Source organism: Physella acuta, unplaced genomic scaffold, assembly GCF_028476545.2.
Source record: "Physella acuta isolate Inbredline_101_S28 unplaced genomic scaffold, ASM2847654v3 ptg001208l, whole genome shotgun sequence".
Taxonomy (NCBI): domain Eukaryota; kingdom Metazoa; phylum Mollusca; class Gastropoda; family Physidae; genus Physella; species Physella acuta.
Genome location: NW_026732725.1, coordinates 132,046 through 150,842, shown reverse-complemented (window position 1 = coordinate 150,842; position 18,797 = coordinate 132,046). Strand labels below are relative to the sequence as shown.

Here is an 18,797-nt window from a genome sequence, read left to right as displayed (position 1 = left end):
ACTATGGTCATCGTTTTGAAGATTAGATTTGTTTGCGTTCTTTTTAGGACATAATATTTAGGTGCACGTCGTCTTATGTTACCTACATTATGCATTTGCTGATTATTGATACATTTTTAAACTAAAGTTTTGAGTTAAAATAAACTTTAACTTGATTGTGGACGTAGATCATAACAATTTGACATTATTAAACGTTCAATAGTGTAATATTTTATTTTGTAAAATGAAAACTTAAAATTTAATTTTTCATTTCGGTGACATACAAATCTATGACTAATCAGTGTTTAAATTATTTTAAACCTATCTTTCATACAAAATAAAACCGACATTAGAAAAAACGCTAGTCACTTGTGTACATATTTCAAACCAACTTCACAATGACGCCCTTGGAGGTTTTATTTCTTGCACTGGCAGTCTGCCATACTCTAGATCTTATTAGCAGTCAAGCAGGTATGACGTTTAATGTAAGATAACAACATTTAGTAGACTATCTAATTAGCATTTTCTGTCCAGGACATACGATTAGACACAGATATTATCTTATAATATCTGGCTAAGTTTGTAACTCGAGTTAGTAAACAGGAGTAACTTAAGTTATACCAAACACAGAACACGCCAATGAAGTGAAGGGAAAGGAAAACAAAAACATAAACGATTTAAGGGGAAGGCTCCGGTAAAAAAAAACTTTTTTAATACTCGTTAGAAAACAGTTTTTTTCTTTACAGCTTTATTAAGATACACTTTTATTAAGATAAAAACTTAACTTTGGAGAATTTTGGGGCATTAAAACTAGTGTTTTGAACGGACACAAAATTTGAAAATTCATAAAAAATTAGTTTGAAGATATGCACTTAAAATTTTTAGCTGAGTGCCCCAAAATATGGAAGAAAATTATGAATTGATTGTTTATTGGGCTTAAAATGTCATATTTTATGAATGGTGGAAAACCTACGAAGGGGTTAATTTTTCAAGATGGCCGCCGTTGTCATAGTTACCAAGATTTTTCCAACATTTTTTTTTAGCAGAAATGCATATGCGGATGTATCTTATCAAAACTGTTTTCTAACGAGTATTAAAAAAGTTTTTTTTACCGGAGCATTCCCCCTTAATTTAAAAAAAAAATTGTGTTAAGTTCTACGGTTAGTGCCATGATTAAAACATCACAACCCCATCATGCTCATGCGAGTGTTTTCACAGAATACCCACCCAAATCAATTGAATTAAAAAAAATTCTTTGATTTCCATAGTTGAGGTTGACTATACAACTCTTGAAGTTGAAGGTCAAATCCTCCCCGACCTTGTGAACGTGACCTTGACGACAGACACCAACACGAGCCACCTGCAGCTGAGCCGTGTCGAGCACATCCACCTGGACATCCCACTGTACTCACTCAGTGTCGACTCGAATGGAACTTTTTCTCAGAGACGGGAGAGCTCACGTCACAGGAAGGTGAGGTTAACACAGCCTATTTATTCTGTATACCAAAAGTCAAGTCCGTATAGATCCAGAGTTACGGTTCTTCTGTTTCTTTTGTTGTTTTTTTCTTTGATTCCTTTTGCCATTTAACTATTTCTTATTGTTATAGTTCTAATATATTCTTTTTCTGAGAAAAACTATTCTTTTTCTCTTTTCTTTTATAAACATGTTTGATTTCTATTTCTATTATATTTTATCTATGCATTTAAGAATGATTTAAATGTGTTATCTAAAAAGTTATAATATTAATATAGTAATATATATTATAATTAACTATAATACTTATAGACATTGTTTTTATTTTTGTTGCTTACATTTAGACTACATTTAATTTATAGATAAAGTTTATTTTGAAACTGTATTTTTATCAAAAGATACATTTCAAATATATTTTTTTATCGATTTAATTAAAGTGTCCTTAATATCTCTCAAGATTTATTTATATTCGGGGAGCACGTTAATTTATTATATGCTAAAATACGAATCATTTGACACAATGAAATTATTTTCTCTGCTGATCAGAACATCGGCTACTACCAGGACATACACAGTGAGGCCGTGTTTCAGCTGACAAGGACCAACAACATCAGGGAGAAAAAGGCCAAGCTGATCATAGTAAAACTTGCTTTCAGTTCTCTGACTTATCACATTTAGAAAATAGTTTAGTTAGTTCTTTATCGTGCTGTAGTGTTTGGTCAAACTACGGCGTGTATAGCGGTTTTTTTTTAAAAGGCTAACTACTTAATTAAAGTTCAGAAGTATTTGGAGTAATCTCAGGTAGTAATTATAGTTTCGTTATGTAGATTCGAAACTTTTATTTATTCCTCACAAGGGAAGGGGAGGTTGTACTTTAACAGGAAGACTGGCGTAAATTTGACTGTACGCCCAACTAAATAATCTTAAATATAGTAGTACCCCCCTTACCCGCTATATAGGACGCCTGATTAACGGATACCAAGTGCTTAAATAGCCGCTCTGGAACTATGGGCGTCAATCCGTGTATTGACAAAAATTGCACCCTCACATAAGAAATTTTAAATTTATTCGCAGAAAACTTCTCGAGAGTGTTTTTATCAACTCCGCAAAGTTTCATGGCACTCGGATGAACGGTGTTGAACAGCATTTTATTTTTTATTAACCGTATATAGAGAAAAATCGCAACGTCCAGTGGCACCGCCCTTGCGAAATAAAAAAAATGTTGTTTTTTTTTTTTTTTTGCATAAACCTGCCCTTTAGTGTACTAGTCTTTCGAAGAGCCTGGCACGTCGGACTCCCAAGTCCCCTACATAATAACGTGGGGGAGGAGAGGTGCAAGACTGCCGAGAACCAAGAAGGGTTTGCTCTCGACCATAACCAGATATCTTGACTTTAAGCTGCGGTCTTCGCGTGGCTTCGGAAGAGTGCCACTAGTCGGACCAAGCTCATGACCCCCCCTAATAGGTGCGGAATGGCTAGTGGTAGCCAACAGAAGCTAGAGGTTTTTGATCTGGCCGAGTAGAACTGCTGTATGCGCTAGGTTCAAAGAATGGCCGAACGCCCCCCACGATCAAGCTGGGTACCAGGCGGTAGGACGACGTCCCGCGTCTGGTGGGTGGGGAAGGAAAGCCCGGTGAGAGCCGACGGGAGTAGCGACCGATGTGTGGGAAACTCTAGTGGTCGGAGTTTGCTACACTGAGGCCTGCCTGGCTAATGGAAGTCAACCTTCTGAGCCGGTTTCCGTATAAGGAAGGAAGGGTACCAATCAACTCCCCAAAGTGTCAAACCGCAATCAATTTTTATTTGTATATACCGTATATAGAGAAGAATAGAATCGCGCCCTGCCGGGGCCCCTAGCCTGCGAATTTGAATTTTTTTTTCTCGCAAAAACTTCCCCAGGAATATTCTCAGCAACTTCCCAAAGTTTTATGGCGATCGGATGAAAGGTGTAGTAATGCATAACAGACACACACACAAACACACACATACATGGCTTTTTATATATAAATATATCATTTACTACAACAATTTGGTGATAAATTGCAAATATCGTCGACTCTTGCTACTTTTGAAATAATTGATAAGTATGATAATACACAAATTAAAATCTAATAGCACGCTTTGATATTTTTTTTCAGAAAGGCGAATACAAACACAATGACGAGAGATACTTCATCCAACCGGAAGTAACCCCTGTCCAACAAGCAACGACCAGTAGGTTGCCTAGCGACGAAGTTGTGTACACAAGAACGCTGAAGAGAAACCGACCAGCCGGGAACATGGATTACGTCATACCACGTGAGTGCCAGATAACAAAAAATACTCCAATGGGTTATCTAAATATTAAAACACTTCACATAGTCTCACTGTCAGTGTACTGATAGTGAGACTCTCACTATTATATACTTTGATAAACTAGTTGTAATTTTATTGCTTGTTAAAATTAAGACACTACTAGTACGAAGTGGTATCAAGATTTTATCTTTCTCTGCAGTTTTTGATGATAGTAAACTTCCTTTTTATACCTAACGGTCAATTGCGTATGTGAATTAGAGTTAATATGTTTATTAAAGTCGACATAAGAAGGGATGCTATGGTCAGCACTATGTCCAGCCGTCTTTACTTTTCTAAATATAAGTCAGGTACCGATAAGAGCTTGGTGGACTCACGGGCGTCATACAGTCGTAAGGTCGAAACGAGAATCGAATTTGAGCAGCTAAATGCTGTAGGCCTACTATTCAACCACACCCTTCCACTCTTGCTGGTAGAAAGTGAAAGTTGATTTAAAACTAGGACCAGATTAAGTCATATGGTTTTTGCAAAGAGTGAGTCCAGTGTTAGGGTTAGGTTAATAATACTGCTGAAAATAGCGTCTTAATTATCTGCACAATTTTGAATAAATATCTGAGTTTGTTGTATAATTGAAGAAAAATTTAGAAGACAGTTGTACAAATGTGTTTCCTCCGTCTTTAATCCTTAGAAAAATAAACTGGAGTGATCCCCCTAAACTTTCACGAATATTCTTATATAACACTAAGGTGGATGGCAACTCGGGACATAAACATGATTTTTAATCCATTTTTAGTTACTTGAACTTTTTAAAATAGAATAAAACGAGCCGACCCGCGGCGTATCATACGCCGCTATTTAGTTGTTTTATTTTCTACTTTTCAGTAATTCATAATTTGTGAATTCGACAGTACCAATGCTGCCACTGAAAATATTTGCTTTAAAATACTAACCCCCCCCCCCTTTCCCCTAACCCCGACCCTACCCCCCCCCCCCCCCTCCCACCGTGAAAGCAGCCTCCTCCTAGTTACCTCCTCTAAGTTTAATAATAATCATTAAAAAAGTTTTTAAAAACCCACGTTTTCTGATTGAACTAAAAAGTAGAAAATAAATGCTATACATCACAATAATGCAAGCGATCACTCTTGTTTTCTAATGGCTCGCAGAGGAGAATTATATATATAGATTATATAGCGGTCTAAAATGCTCAATAAAATGTTTCCATGAATCAATTTAGTAATAATAACAATTGAATATTCTAATGTCATCCAAAACAAAGCTTCCCTGAAAATTTCAGCGCGCTAGCTAACTGGGAAGGGCCAGAAATTTCGATCGCAAGATTTGATTGGAAAGACAAACAAACAGAGACGAAAGCAAGTTAAAGAAAACGTGTGAAAAATCGTTTCAAACTAAATTATCTGCCCCTAATAGCCGTCACTAAACCCGGTTCTGTTTGTAAACATTAGCGTGACCACAGCTCACCAGACCATGTGGGGGGGGGGGAGTGGTAGTGATAGAGAGGAAGAGAGGGGACTGCAAGGCGAGCTTGCAGCTTGTTTTCTAAAGTCTCCCAGAAGAGAATTATATATATACGAGCCGACCCGCAGCGTATCATACGCCGCTATTTATGTGAATTCTACAGTACCAATGCTGCTACTGAAAATATTTACTTTAAAACACTAACCCCCCCCCCCCCCCCCCCCCCCCCCCCGTGAAAGCAGGCTCCTCTTAGTTACCTCCCCTAAGTTTAAAATAGTTTCAAACTAAATTATCTGCCCCTAATAGCCGTCACTAAACCCAGCTCTACGATTGTAAAATGTAAACATTTAGAGTGAACTACAGCTCACCAGACCATGCGTGGGTGGGGGAGGTTGATTTATGCCTAGTGAGGAAGAGAGGGGATTGCAAGGCGCGTTTGCAGCTTGTTTTCTAACGGCTCCCAGAAGAGAATTATATATATAGATAGATATCGTAGAAAAAAAGAATTGCACACAAAGTGATTGACAAACAGTATGTGTATAATAGTGCGGAATATTATTAGTACATATGCGTTTTTTGAGAAATTGGAAATAGCGTTAATTACTACTTCCGATCAAAGGGAAGTTATCATAATTTGACAGACGTCGGAGAATTAGATCTTTTACTTACATGTGAAAATTCATTTATCCATTTGAAACTGAATTCAAGTTATAGTTTTTGAAAAACTAAAAGTAGAATAAGTTTTACTTCCGGTTATCGGAAATCGCTGAAACGTTGATACAGAACTACACATTTGACATAATATTTATATATGACATTGCATCAACCTAGCTGAATCGGTACGCAAGTTATTGTGTTCACAGACACCCAGACACACACACACACACACAGACATACGGACAAAACTATGATTTTTCCGACTCAGTTCCTTTATACTTTGTATACGAGAAAGTAAAAATTATTTTTGATACATTTCCCAAAATTTAAAATTTTTTAAGAAGAACACACTATTAGTAGGGTTCAAAAATAAAATATGCTAATAAAATCATACTAGTTAGTCTGCCATATAGCTAGAACTTAATCTCGGCAAAGAATCTTCCAGGCAACTCAGTCTTACGGTAGTTGCTCTGACCGCTAGTTAGAGCTTGACATTCAACGAACATAGAGAGACGATTTACACTTTCAGCCAATATGGTACGCGATCATCGTCTTTTCCCGTTCGAACCCAAGACACACGGGGCAGATAAAGAAGAGCTCGTCTGATTAAATGACCTCGGCTTATGAAGGAATATTGTGATCAGTTGCACCCCCCTCCCTCCACCACAACCCGGAGAAAATTTCCCGAAAACAAAAGCAACTGGTAAAGCTAATCTATGAGCTCGTATAAATAGTACAGTGAGGTCAGCGATATGTTCAATGGTATGCCTTACAACCTCTACCTTCTTCGAATTAACTCCAAAACGTATGACAGCAGGGCATTGAGTTTTGTATTATTTAGATATATTACCAGTTGTTGTTTTTTTGTCTTTTTACAGCACCGGAAATTCCTTTAAAAAGACAACACAACAGATTGAACTTGACCCTTAAATAATAATCATTAAAAAAGTTTTAAAAAACCCACGTTTTCTGATTGAACTAAAAAGTAGAAAATAAATGCTATAGGCCCTACATCACAATAATGCAAGCGATCACTCTACTATAAGCGATCAAAAACGTGGGGCGCCGAAGTAAAAGTTATATTACTATTGATTAGATAATACTATTGACTTTTATTAGGGAGCTTGTAGAGAGTCAACAGTATTAGAAACTGTAAGAAAATCACGGCGCCCCACGTTTTTGCTCGCTTATAGTAGAGTGATCGCTTGCATTATTGTGATGTAGGGCCTATAGCATTTATTTTCTACTTTTTAGTTCAATCAGAAAACGTGGGTTTTTTAAAACTTTTTTAATGATTATTATTTTCTACTTTTTAGTCTTTGTCTGTTTGTTTGCATTAAAATCTTGCTATCGATTTTATCTTTTCACTTTTTTTGGGTAAAAGAAGACAACTCGTAAAAAGACAACTCGTAAAAAGACAACTCGTAAAAAGACAACTCGTAAAAAAAACGTTGTTTGAATACGTTACTGACTAGAACACATAGATTTGAACCCGTGTCGAGTGGGATAGCAATCGTGTGCCCAACCACTCGACCATATCGTCTCCCCCAAACTGGCCTACCTCCTGTAAGTTTAAACTCGGTTCAAGCTAAATTCTCTGCCCCTAAGCCTGTGGCGACATGTGATCGTTCGCTTCACTGCGCGCGAGGTACGCGTCGCTGGTTTTTTTTCTAATGGCTAGCAGAGGAGAATTATATATATAGATTATATAGCGGTCTAAAATGCTCAATAAAATGTTTCCATTGATCAATTTAGTAATAATAACAATTGAATATTCAATGGTCATCCAAAAGAAAGCTTCCCTGAAAATTTCAGCGCGCTAGCTAACTGGGAAGTGCCAGAAATTTCGATCGCAAGATTGGATTGGAAAGACAAACAAATAAATAAATAAATAAACTCACAGAGAAAGCAAGTTAAAGAAAACGTGGGAAAATCAAACTTTGAACGCTTCGTCGGATCAGTCCCCACCATCCAAGCGTGACCGACGCGCGGCCGACTCGACCTATTACATTGACGTCATCGCAGTCATCGACTACGCTGTCTACAATCATTTTTACCAGAGGTCTAACAACAGGACAAAAGCTATGGAGGACATACATGAGTACTACGCCTTTATCTTCAACGGAGTGAGTAGGCACATTTAATAATTGGGCTAGTTCGAAAAATGGAAATTTATAAATCTGCATATATTATTAAGGGCTTGTAAGTAGGTCACCAACTTCTTATCGTACTAGCCAGCTAGTATTTTTCAAACCAATTGTGAATATGTTTATTAAATCGGTAAAAAAAGAAATAAAAGTTACTTACGCTATTGTTAAGTTATTTAAAATCGTAAAAAACTGATAATGATAGTTTGATAATTCACCTGAACCTGGCTAACGAGATTTCAAGTTTTAAGTAAGAGAAGAAAAGAGACTTACAAGCCCTATTTAGGCGACGCCATGAAAAAATTAATTTCGTACTTTATATTTAATTTCTCTTTACACAAATTGTTGAGACTTTAGACAACGGCTCGAGCGATTACTTAGTACGGTTTTAAAATTGGTATTAAAGCTGAGAAAAGTGATTTTTTTTCTCAATTAATTGGTTTATTTTTATAAACATATTTGTATAACGCTTTTTTCATTAACCTTACCCAAAACAGGGGAGACGGTAAACTTCAAACAATTTACTAACGACTTTTGAATTATAAAAACATTTTTTATCTTTTTTTTTCCGTTGGGGCAAATGTCAGTTCGGAAAGAGAGTATTTGGCAAGTGTATTTTGTAGTGGGAGAGAGTCAGACGCTGTCATTACCTGACAACATAATCTGACAAAGAAAAGTGTTAGCTAAATATATAGGTCATAGCAAAGTGACGCAACATAACTTTTTGCTAAAGCATTCATGAGACTAAATAAAAAGTTATTTTACATAACATTTTACAAATTAATTAAGGTACATTAAAATATTTTGACAGTTCTAAGCTCTATAGTGATTTGTTTTTCAAAGCTTCAAGTCTAGAGCTTTAACATAGTTCAATTTTTGAACATCAACAGATGGATCTGTTATATCAAAGTATATCTACAACGTCATTCAAGATTCGCGTTCGACTTAACAGGATATATGTGGCAGATGTAAGTACACAAATACTTGGGTCGCATGATAACAACTTTATAGGATAGTTAGGGGTGTCTAAAGTATTCGTTTAGAATACACCTAATGTATATATGTATATATATATATATATATATATATATATATATATATATATATATATATATATATATATATATATAGTAATAATTATAATTATGTGCATTCTTATGTATAGTTATATTTTTATCTGCATGCTCTGTGTATGTCTGTGTTAATTTTTCTAATGAATCAGACCCCAACCTCCTCAAATTTTACCGTGGGCTACAGTCGACTGGACACAGTGAACTGCGACCATGCCCTCGATGCATTCACGTTGTTCGCTAGACGCAGTGACCTGCTGATTGCCTACGATCATGCCATGCTCTTTACAGGGTGTGTGAATATAATTATTTAGTTAGTTTTTTTTATCAAAACAGAGTTGCTTGCGATGGTTACGTATTTACGTTGTCTTTGCCACATCATATATATATATATATATATATATATATATATATATATATATATATATATATATATATATATATATATATATATATATATATATACATATATTCTAATATAATAGGTAATTATTCAATGGTAATAGGTAAATAAAATAATTTTTGGCGTATTTCTATTTAAACTTTTTTTTATATATTTTGTCTTTATAATGATGTTTAAGTGTAAAATACAGCCTTAACGCACACATACTTAGGAGCACATATAATATGTACTTCCTATTATTTTTATATATGTATCTTGGAAAATTATTTCATTACATATTTTTCAAAAACCAACTTATACTTTTTATGTTTGACAGCTATGACCTAACAGGTATCACACATGGTGTGGTAGACCACGGAGTAGCTGGTATGTATATACTAACAGTTATTTCTGTACATACCAGTTTCCTTCTATGTATTAAAATATTGCTTGGAGCGTCACGTATTTGAAAAATCGTTTAGTGAACGTATATATATATATATATATATATATATATATATATATATATATATATATATATATATATATATATATATATATATATATATATATATATATATATATATATATAAAGCAGTATATACTCGTCATTAACCGTGTTTATGAAATAATAACACATAACCCTAAACCTAAATCTAACCCATAAATCTGAACTTAACCCTAACCACAACCAGCCACATCCAAAACCAATGCACAATCACAAACGTAACGCTTATAGAAACGCAAACACAAAGCAAACAATAACACAAATAAAACAATAAACGTAAATAAAGAGTATGTAGGAACGGTTATTGATCAAAATCAATAACTAGTAATCAGTAAGTTCAGTGTATAAAATAAATAAAAAGTAGTAGGCTATTTAAAATACCTTTTTTTACCTACCACATTGCACTTTATCAAACCATGCTTATTAGAAGAAGAAAAAATTCCAACATCAAAACAAACTTTAAAAAGTAATATTTTTTCTGTTTTATTTTGTGTTTTTTATAAGTCATATTGTGAGGTTATTGCTACAAAGGGACGTAATTTGTATACTTTTTTTCAAACAAGATTAGTACTTTTGTAAAAGGTAATATCTTAAGTTAAAATTGTTCTTTGCACATTACGTATGTGTGTACGTGTATGCGTGTGCAATTTTTATGAGAGCACCTATAATAATAGTTTCGCTGTCTGTGTATCTATCTAACTGTGTATGTATCTGACAAGAACGCTCTAGAGAAAACACAAGCAATTTAAAAACATGCACAGTCAGACGGAAACGAAATATGACGTCGTATTGAGCATAGAGTAGAAAATAATATCAAGCCGGAGAATGCACATAGTAATATGACATCATTGATTCTTGAGTAAACATTGAATAAAAAGGAAATTTTGTCTAATCTAAGTGGTTTGCGTGAAGAGTTTCTTTCATACAATTCTTCGGGTAGGGGCGAAGCCCCACCCCCGCGTAAGAACGTCTGAGCCCATCCCCCCCTCCCCAACTCAAATGAAATTTCTTCATCGATACTCTATAATAAAATTACCGCCTAATTAATGTGTCTAATCTAAAAAGTGGTTTTCTTGCAATTTCTTTAATGCAATTCTTCGGGTAGTGGCTAAGCGCGACACCAGTGTTTCTTTCAGACTTTTTCCTCCCCGGAGGGGGGAACTTTTTCTAATCTAAAAAGTGTTTAGCGTGCAGTTTTTTTCAAGCATTTCTTCCGGTAGGGGCGAAGCCCCCCCCAGATTCTTCCTTTAGTTTGTATGATCTACAAATGCGACCAGTGTTTCTTTCAGACTTTTTCCTCCCCGCACAGGAGTGGGGGTAGTTGAAATTTTCGGGGGCGGGGGTAGAATTTTCTGGGATGGGGCGGACACTGGAAAAAGTATATAATTATATTTCGTTGAATGGGACGGTAGACATGTTTTGGAGTGTGTGTGGGGGGGGGGGGGGAGGAGGGGGGGGGGGGGGGAGGAGGGCGAAGCCCCCTCCTCCCAAGTAGAGTTGCCTGAAAGAAACTCTAAATGCGACTTTTGTCATGAATGAGATTAGGTGCATGGTTTAGGGAATTGCCTATGACTATATTTTGTATAAAAGTAAAGTACCGAGAAAAAAGACAGCACTATCAACCTAGCGCCCGTTGTATCCTTCCTCGACGGGCCATTTTTCTCGTCTAATGTATGTTTCACACTAGCTATTACAATATTGTTCCTACCAGGGTGTGCTCATATCGGGACACTGTGTCGGACCGATGGAATGAGTACTTCAGTGATTGAGGACATGTCCGATTACCAGTGCATCGGAGCGGCGTCACACGAACTGGGCCACAGGTAGAGTGGACACACCTGACAATGTCCTTGTAGTACAGCATGGATAGAGCAGAAAATGCTGTTAGATTATCAATTTATATTCTCTTGCTTCGTTGGGTTTTTTTAAACGAATAACTGAGTCCACACACTTCTCGTCAAGAATATTTTAATGTTCAATGTCACTATTGCTTTGAGTGTAACAAAATCGGGAACTTGTCGCCTAAAAAAATTATTATAATTTTTTTTCTCATTTCTAACACTCCCTTTACCCTTCACCACCAAAACGTGACCTATGTTTTCACCGTTACAACCAACATACCCCATGAATATTAAATTTATACTAATGACACATCTTAAATCTCTTGATAATTAAACACGTCTACCATTGCAGACCAGTACACATAGTAGTGTAATGTAATTTAATACAGACTTTCTTATTACAAGTTTGTCAGCTCAACATGACGGGATTGGCAACAACTGCAGTTTCGCTGATCGTTACATCATGGCGGCATCAAATTCTAAGGAGACCTTAAACACCTTATATCACCCCTGGCAGTTCTCTCCCTGCAGTGTGCGGTACTTCACCAACTACATAACATCACAGCTTAACACTGCGTAAGTTCATGTTTTGTTTAGATCTAGAGTTAGTTCATGTTTTTATTAGCTCAGGCTTTTAGCTCATGCTTAGCTCAGTACACTGTAAGTCCGTAATTTGTTTAGCTCATATGTTACCTAATGTTTTGCTTATCTCTAACGTTGGCTCATTTTTATTATTAGTTTAGGTTTTTTTCTATCATTAATAATAGTTTTGCTGTCTGTGTATCTGTCTATCAGTCTATTTATCTATCTATCTGTTGGGAACGCTTTTACTATAGAGAAAACACAACCATGCATGGTAATACGAAAAACGAAACGTGACGTCACATGGAACATATAGTAGGAAATAGTATTAAGCCGGAAAAGTAAACACAATAATATGACATCATTGATTCTCGAGTAAACATTGAATTAAACGCCAATTGTGTCTAATCTTAAAAGTGGTTACTTAAACGTTTCTTTCATGTATATTTTCGGGTAGGGACTAACACCCCCCCCCCCGTCCTCCTATGGAAGAAAGTCTCTCAAGTAATGACGTCATCGATACTCTATAATAAAAACACTGACATTACCGCCTAATTCATGTATCTAAAAATGTTTTGTGTGCAGGATTTCCTTCATATATCTCTTCGGGTAGAAGCTAAGCCTCTTCCCCCCCCCCCCCTCCCCAATAGAGCGTCTAATTACACCCCCACTCTCCCCAAACAAACGAAATATAATTTATATAGAAAACATGTATATATTTAACAGTGTCGGCCTCCCCTCCCCGATAAATTTTATTCGTCCCTGCAAAATTCAAGTACCACACCCCCAGAAAAAGTCTGAAAGAAACACTGTCTGTGTGAGTAATATTTATCGGTCAAAAGTAGGAAATGGGTCTATATTATAGAAGCAGGTTCTACCTTTAATCTGCATGATCTAAAAATGCGACCAGTGTTTCTTTCAGACTTTTTCTTCCCCGGAGAAGGGGGAGGGGTACTTTAAATTTTCACAGGGGAGGGGGGTGGTTTAAATTTTCTGGGGAGGTGTCGGATACTGGTAAAAGTATATTTTCTATATAAATTCTTTTTCGTTGAATGGGACGGTAGACGTGCATCAGGGTGGGGTCGGAGCCCCCTCATTCCCACACGTCCCCTCCCCACATAGAGTCGCTTGAAAGAAACTGTAATAGCGACTTCTGTTCTGTTTGAGCTTAGGTGCAAGGTTTAGGAGTATGGCAACGACTATATTTAGTATCAATGTGCAATGCCTACGTGTAGATCAAGCTTAAATTCGATTAATTTTTTTATTTTTGGAAGTAGGGTATAAATAAGACGTTCTACGGGGGTGGGGGGGGGGAATCTTTGCCCTACCCAAAGAAATGCATGAAATTATCTCAAAATACGGATTTTGTTAAGCTTGAGCTGATGTGCAAGGTTTAGGGGTATGGCAATGACTATATTTAGTATCAGTGTGCAGTAACTACATGTAGATCAAGCTTAAATTCGGTTAACATGCCGATTCTGGATAAATATCCGTTTTCAATACTATTTTTCGTTTCCGGTTAAAATTGAAGTTGAGATGGGGATTTTGGTTTCGGTTTCGGTTTTTAGGAAAAAGACAAAACTATAAACCTCAACGGGCCATTTATCTCGTCTCTAAAGGGTTTACATCATGCCACTTTAAGCGCATATTTTCTAACACACTGTTGTTATCTATTGTCTAAATCAGCCTTGGTCTTAAAGTTACAATAACTAAATTTTTGCTCTTTTATTTTGCTCTTTTATTTTAAAAATAAAAAAATGTTTTATCGCTATTTTAGGATCCCAGATTTCTTTACAAACATATTTTTGTGCTGTAGCCAGCTATAAAACTAGAACTAAAACCTGTTACTCGGTGACTAATATCATATATACGGGCATTTTGGCCTTTTGTTAAACTTGTTCTATTGAATTGTATAAACCGCTTCCAACCGCGTTCAACAGTAATTTACAACTGTTAAATCACACTGAGCGCTGGTCGAGTGGTAGCTCACAGATTTGCTATTTCGAGGGGTCTAAAGTTCGATTAGTCGGCCTCATAAACCAATGATGAATAGAATGTCCGCTGTTTTCTTCTTCACAGTCGCGGCCAGACCTGTTTATCAGGGATGCTCCCCATAGAACCGGACATCCCCAACACAGGAGACCAGCTGCTGGGGCAGATGTACACACCAGATCAGCAGTGTCAACTTGTGTTTGGTCCTACGTCGGATCTTTGCCAGGTAAGAAACGTTCACAAACATCCCATCACATTAAATCCAGAAGTAGTATTTTTTGCACCAACTTCTGATAATACCCCTAATATCCAACACCACAGTAATTTGATCTTCCCAAGGCTAATGGTATTATATTATTAACGACTATCAAATACTTACGTCAATGCTTTTTTATAGTATTTTTATTTTTCTTCTTTCGGTGTCAAATTTCCAAAGAAAACCTAATTTTCGGGTTACGGTTCAGGGGGCAGGGGCAAATTGTGCAGAGGGAGGGGCTAATTATGCAGGGGGAGGGGGCTAATTGTGCAGATGAAGGAGTTAGTTGTAGATAGATATATATTCAGGAGGTCATTGGCTAGACACCATGCTAGTCATATACCTAATCCAATATCGCATAAAACATACACACATAAGATTGGTAAAATATTTTTAAAAAATGTAGTGAATGTAAGCATGCATTGTGGACGACCATATCGTCTTTTAAAATTTAACATGTTATCTAGCAGTAGAAACAAACATCGGAAAACGAAATTTACACATTATTGCACATTACATAGCCAATGATTATATTTTGAAGTTTGTGCAAAAACTTAAATACATGTGTTGCTAATGTGAAAAGTCCCGAGTTCGGATCACCGGACACATGGGACTCGATATTTGGGGACGGCAACCAATTTAAGATGTATTAGTTTAAAATAGAACATAGGCTGCTGAAAGTCTTAAGCAGAAAGATTCTTGTGCGTCTTTCTCTAATTATCCCTATTGGTAACTTATCCTTTTCCAATACGAGTGTCAAGATTTTTCTTGGCCTGTTTCCTATTCTGTTGTTCTTGTGAAACCATGTGAGCGTATGTTTTGCTATGCTGGTCGTCAGTTTCCCGATTTTGTATGTACTTTTTTTTTTATCCAGGGCTTTTACAGAACAGAGCCTGAGAAAATCTGCCGTGATATGTACTGCCGAGATCCTGACGACCCAGACATGTGTATTCCCGTACAGACTGCCAGAGGTACCACATGTGGAGACAGAAAGGTGAGTAATACAAAGGCAGTCTAAATACAAATGTACCTTTTCCAACCTAAGAGTCACCAGTTTCTGTGACCTAGGCATTTGAAGGAATAATGAGATCAGCATTATGCCCTGCCCCATTAATTTTACAAAAAGGGAGTCAATATATATAACTTATAACAAAGTGTAATAAACAGGGAGTGATCTCCCCTAAACTTTCCCGAATATTCTCATATAACACTACGGTGGATGGCAACTTGGGAAATAGACATGATTTTTTATCCATTTTTAATTGCTTAAACTTTTAAAAATAGAATACAATCTCGTAGAAAAGGAATTGCGCACTAAGTGAATGGCAAGCAATATGTGTATAATAGAACAGAATATTATTAGTACCTTATAAATTCATGTACGTTTTTTTGAGAAATCGGAAATAGCGTAAATTACTACTTCCGTTCAACGTAAATTACTCAAAATTTGAAAGAAGACAGAACATTTCATCTTTTACTTACATGTGAAATTTCATGTATCTATCTGAAACAGTTCGCAAGTTATAGGTTTTGAAAAAACTAAAAGTAGAATAAGTTCCACTTCCGGTTACCGGAAATCGCCGAAAACTTCATGCAGAACTTCAAATTAGATATAATACTTAAATGAAATTTCATAAACCTAGCTGTAAAGGTAAAGTTAAAGTGTTCACAGACACACACAGATACACACATATATATATATATATATATATATATATATATATATATATATATATATATATATATATATATATATATATATATATATATATACCCACAGACATTCGGACAAAATTGCTAAACTATGTTTTTATGACTCAGGGAGGTGTAAAACGTCGAGATTTTTGAAAATCTCGATTTCGATTTTTTGCACGATTACAATACTTTCGCTATTCTTAGTATACGAGAAAGTAAAAAGAATCCTTAATTGACTAGGTAATTAATACTGATAGAAGTTAACAAACAAATTAACTAGAAGACTAATACTGATAAGGTAAAGAAGGAATTCGAGTAAACTTTTTTCAGATTTGTGAAAACGGACATTGTGTGCCCCATGCCGATGCACCTCGAATTGACGGTAAGTTAAAAAAATATTGTGCTACTGTTACATGCTTTATAGTAGTGTTCCATCTTAGGATATTATTGAATGTATCCATATTGAATGTTTGAAAATACGCTTTTGAAAGAAACATTAATTTTTCTATTTGCTTCTAATTGATCTATTAATAAATGTATCTTAAAAAGGTCAAAGTATAGTGAACATATGGTTAAATTTCTCTAAAAATAACTTTGTTTTAATTTACCCTTTTTAAACTAAACTTAAAATTATCCGTTCTCCATTTAAGATGTTACTTAAACGGCGTTAAAGTTTTTGATAGTGAATAAAATGAATAAGTAAGTTATTTTAGTTTATAATTACTCCGATTGTTGTAGCGATTTTTTTTCGATAAACCTAAAACATAATTATGTTAATAGTTTTTCATGTGCTTTGCTATTTACTTCAATTTTAAATTCCCAGCCCTTGTTTTTTTTTTATATTAAATACTCTATAGATCCCTGACCACTGTAAACAATGTGAATGTAAATCTACTTTTCAGTGACGTGTATGTACGGTGACCACCATGGTAGGATTGGAAATTTCTCCTCATGCCACGCTATTGTGGATCATTTCATCGGATTTTGTTACCAAGACTCAGTGCGTGACTTTTGTTGCGGCTCCTGTAAGGCAGTTAAAAGAACAGTTCCGGGTAATAGTATATCAGTCTACCTAATTCCGTATCATAAATCATGCTAAACTTCCAAAATGGTACTGTGTGGTCAAATATAGAAAGCTTTTAGTTGCTAGTTCGAATTTCAGTCCGAACTCGAGACTGTAAGACATCATCGGGTCCACCTAGCTGTGATTTGTACAACGTTGGGTAAGTAAAAACAAAAAACTAGGCATATTGCTGACCACATCATCTCTTCATATGCTTAGATAAAAAAATATATAAATTCCACTTAATCTGCCCTGTGAATCATTAGATCAGTAAGAGAAATTTTAATTAAAGTTGCTTCATAGAAACTGAAAAAAGTATACATTCAATCTCAAGCAGCTTGTCTTACCTAATTTTAAAATATTTCTGAATTCAACATCAGGTTGTGAATTCGGTGATCACTATTCAAATTGTAAAGAGGAATACTGCTTCAACCCCGATTGGCGAGCGGATTGTTGTGAAACGTGTAAAATTGGAGTTACTTCTACTACACGAAGTACATCAACGGCTCGACCTACAACTACACAAAGTACATCAACGGCTCGTCCTACAACAACTACACAAAGTACATCAACGTCTCGTCCTACAACAACTACACAAAGTACATCAACGTCTCGTCCTACAACAACTACGAGAAGTACATCAACGTCTCCTCCTACAACAACTACACTAAGTACATCAACGTCTCCTCCTACAACAACTACGAGAAGTACATCAACGTCTCCTCCTACAACAACTACGAGAAGTACATCAACGTCTCGTCCTACAACAACTACACAAAGTACATCAACGTCTCCTCCTACAACAACTACACAAAGTACATCAACGTCTCCTCCTACAACAACTACGAGAAGTACATCAACGTCTCCTCCTACAACAACTACGAGAAGTACATCAACGTCTCCTCCTACAACAACTACAACAACTACACAAAGTACATCAACGTCTCGTCCTACAACAACTACACAAAGTACATCAACGGCTCGTCCTACAACAACTACAACAACTACACAAAGTACATCAACGTCTCCTCCTACAACAACTACGAGAAGTACATCAACGTCTCCTCCTACAACAACTAATAGTTAGTTAAAGATCTTCTTCCTAACTGATTCAAAACACTCACACACTCACACACTCGCACGAACACGCTTACACATTCACTAACTCACAAACACATGTATATGTATATACGTATACGTAAGCAATATATAAATATACATATATTGATAGATTAGTATATATGAATTTGTGCATATTTGAATAGAAATATAATAATTTTTAGAATAAAAAAAACATTTTTTTATTAAACGGACTCCACAATAGCAAGATAATTTACTTTGGCAAGGGTTCTTCTATAATTTTTGTACGTATAGTAAATATCA

General features: G+C 35.8%; 1 protein-coding gene across 1 annotated transcript; it reads left to right on the top strand.

Annotated features, from left to right (window-relative positions):
* Window positions 1–282: 282 nt before the first annotated feature.
* Window positions 283–3,834, top strand: LOC131957117 (uncharacterized). Its single transcript, XM_059321822.1, has 4 exons — window positions 283–450; window positions 1,248–1,450; window positions 2,000–2,092; window positions 3,592–3,834. Exons 1-4 carry the CDS (start codon window positions 378–380, stop codon window positions 3,832–3,834), a joined length of 612 nt encoding a protein of 203 aa, XP_059177805.1. The 5' UTR covers window positions 283–377.
* The last annotated feature ends 14,963 nt before the right edge of the window (window positions 3,835–18,797 follow it).

Excerpts from the sequence above, each read along its gene's own strand:
- LOC131957117 (XM_059321822.1), top strand. The coding sequence starts at position 378 with ATGACGCCCTTGGAGGTTTTATTTCTTGCACTGGCAGTCTGCCATACT. Across the intron at positions 451-1,247 it reads TCTTATTAGCAGTCAAGCAG|TTGAGGTTGACTATACAACT; the intron begins GTATGACGTTTA and ends TGATTTCCATAG. Across the intron at positions 1,451-1,999 it reads AGAGCTCACGTCACAGGAAG|AACATCGGCTACTACCAGGA; the intron begins GTGAGGTTAACA and ends TCTGCTGATCAG.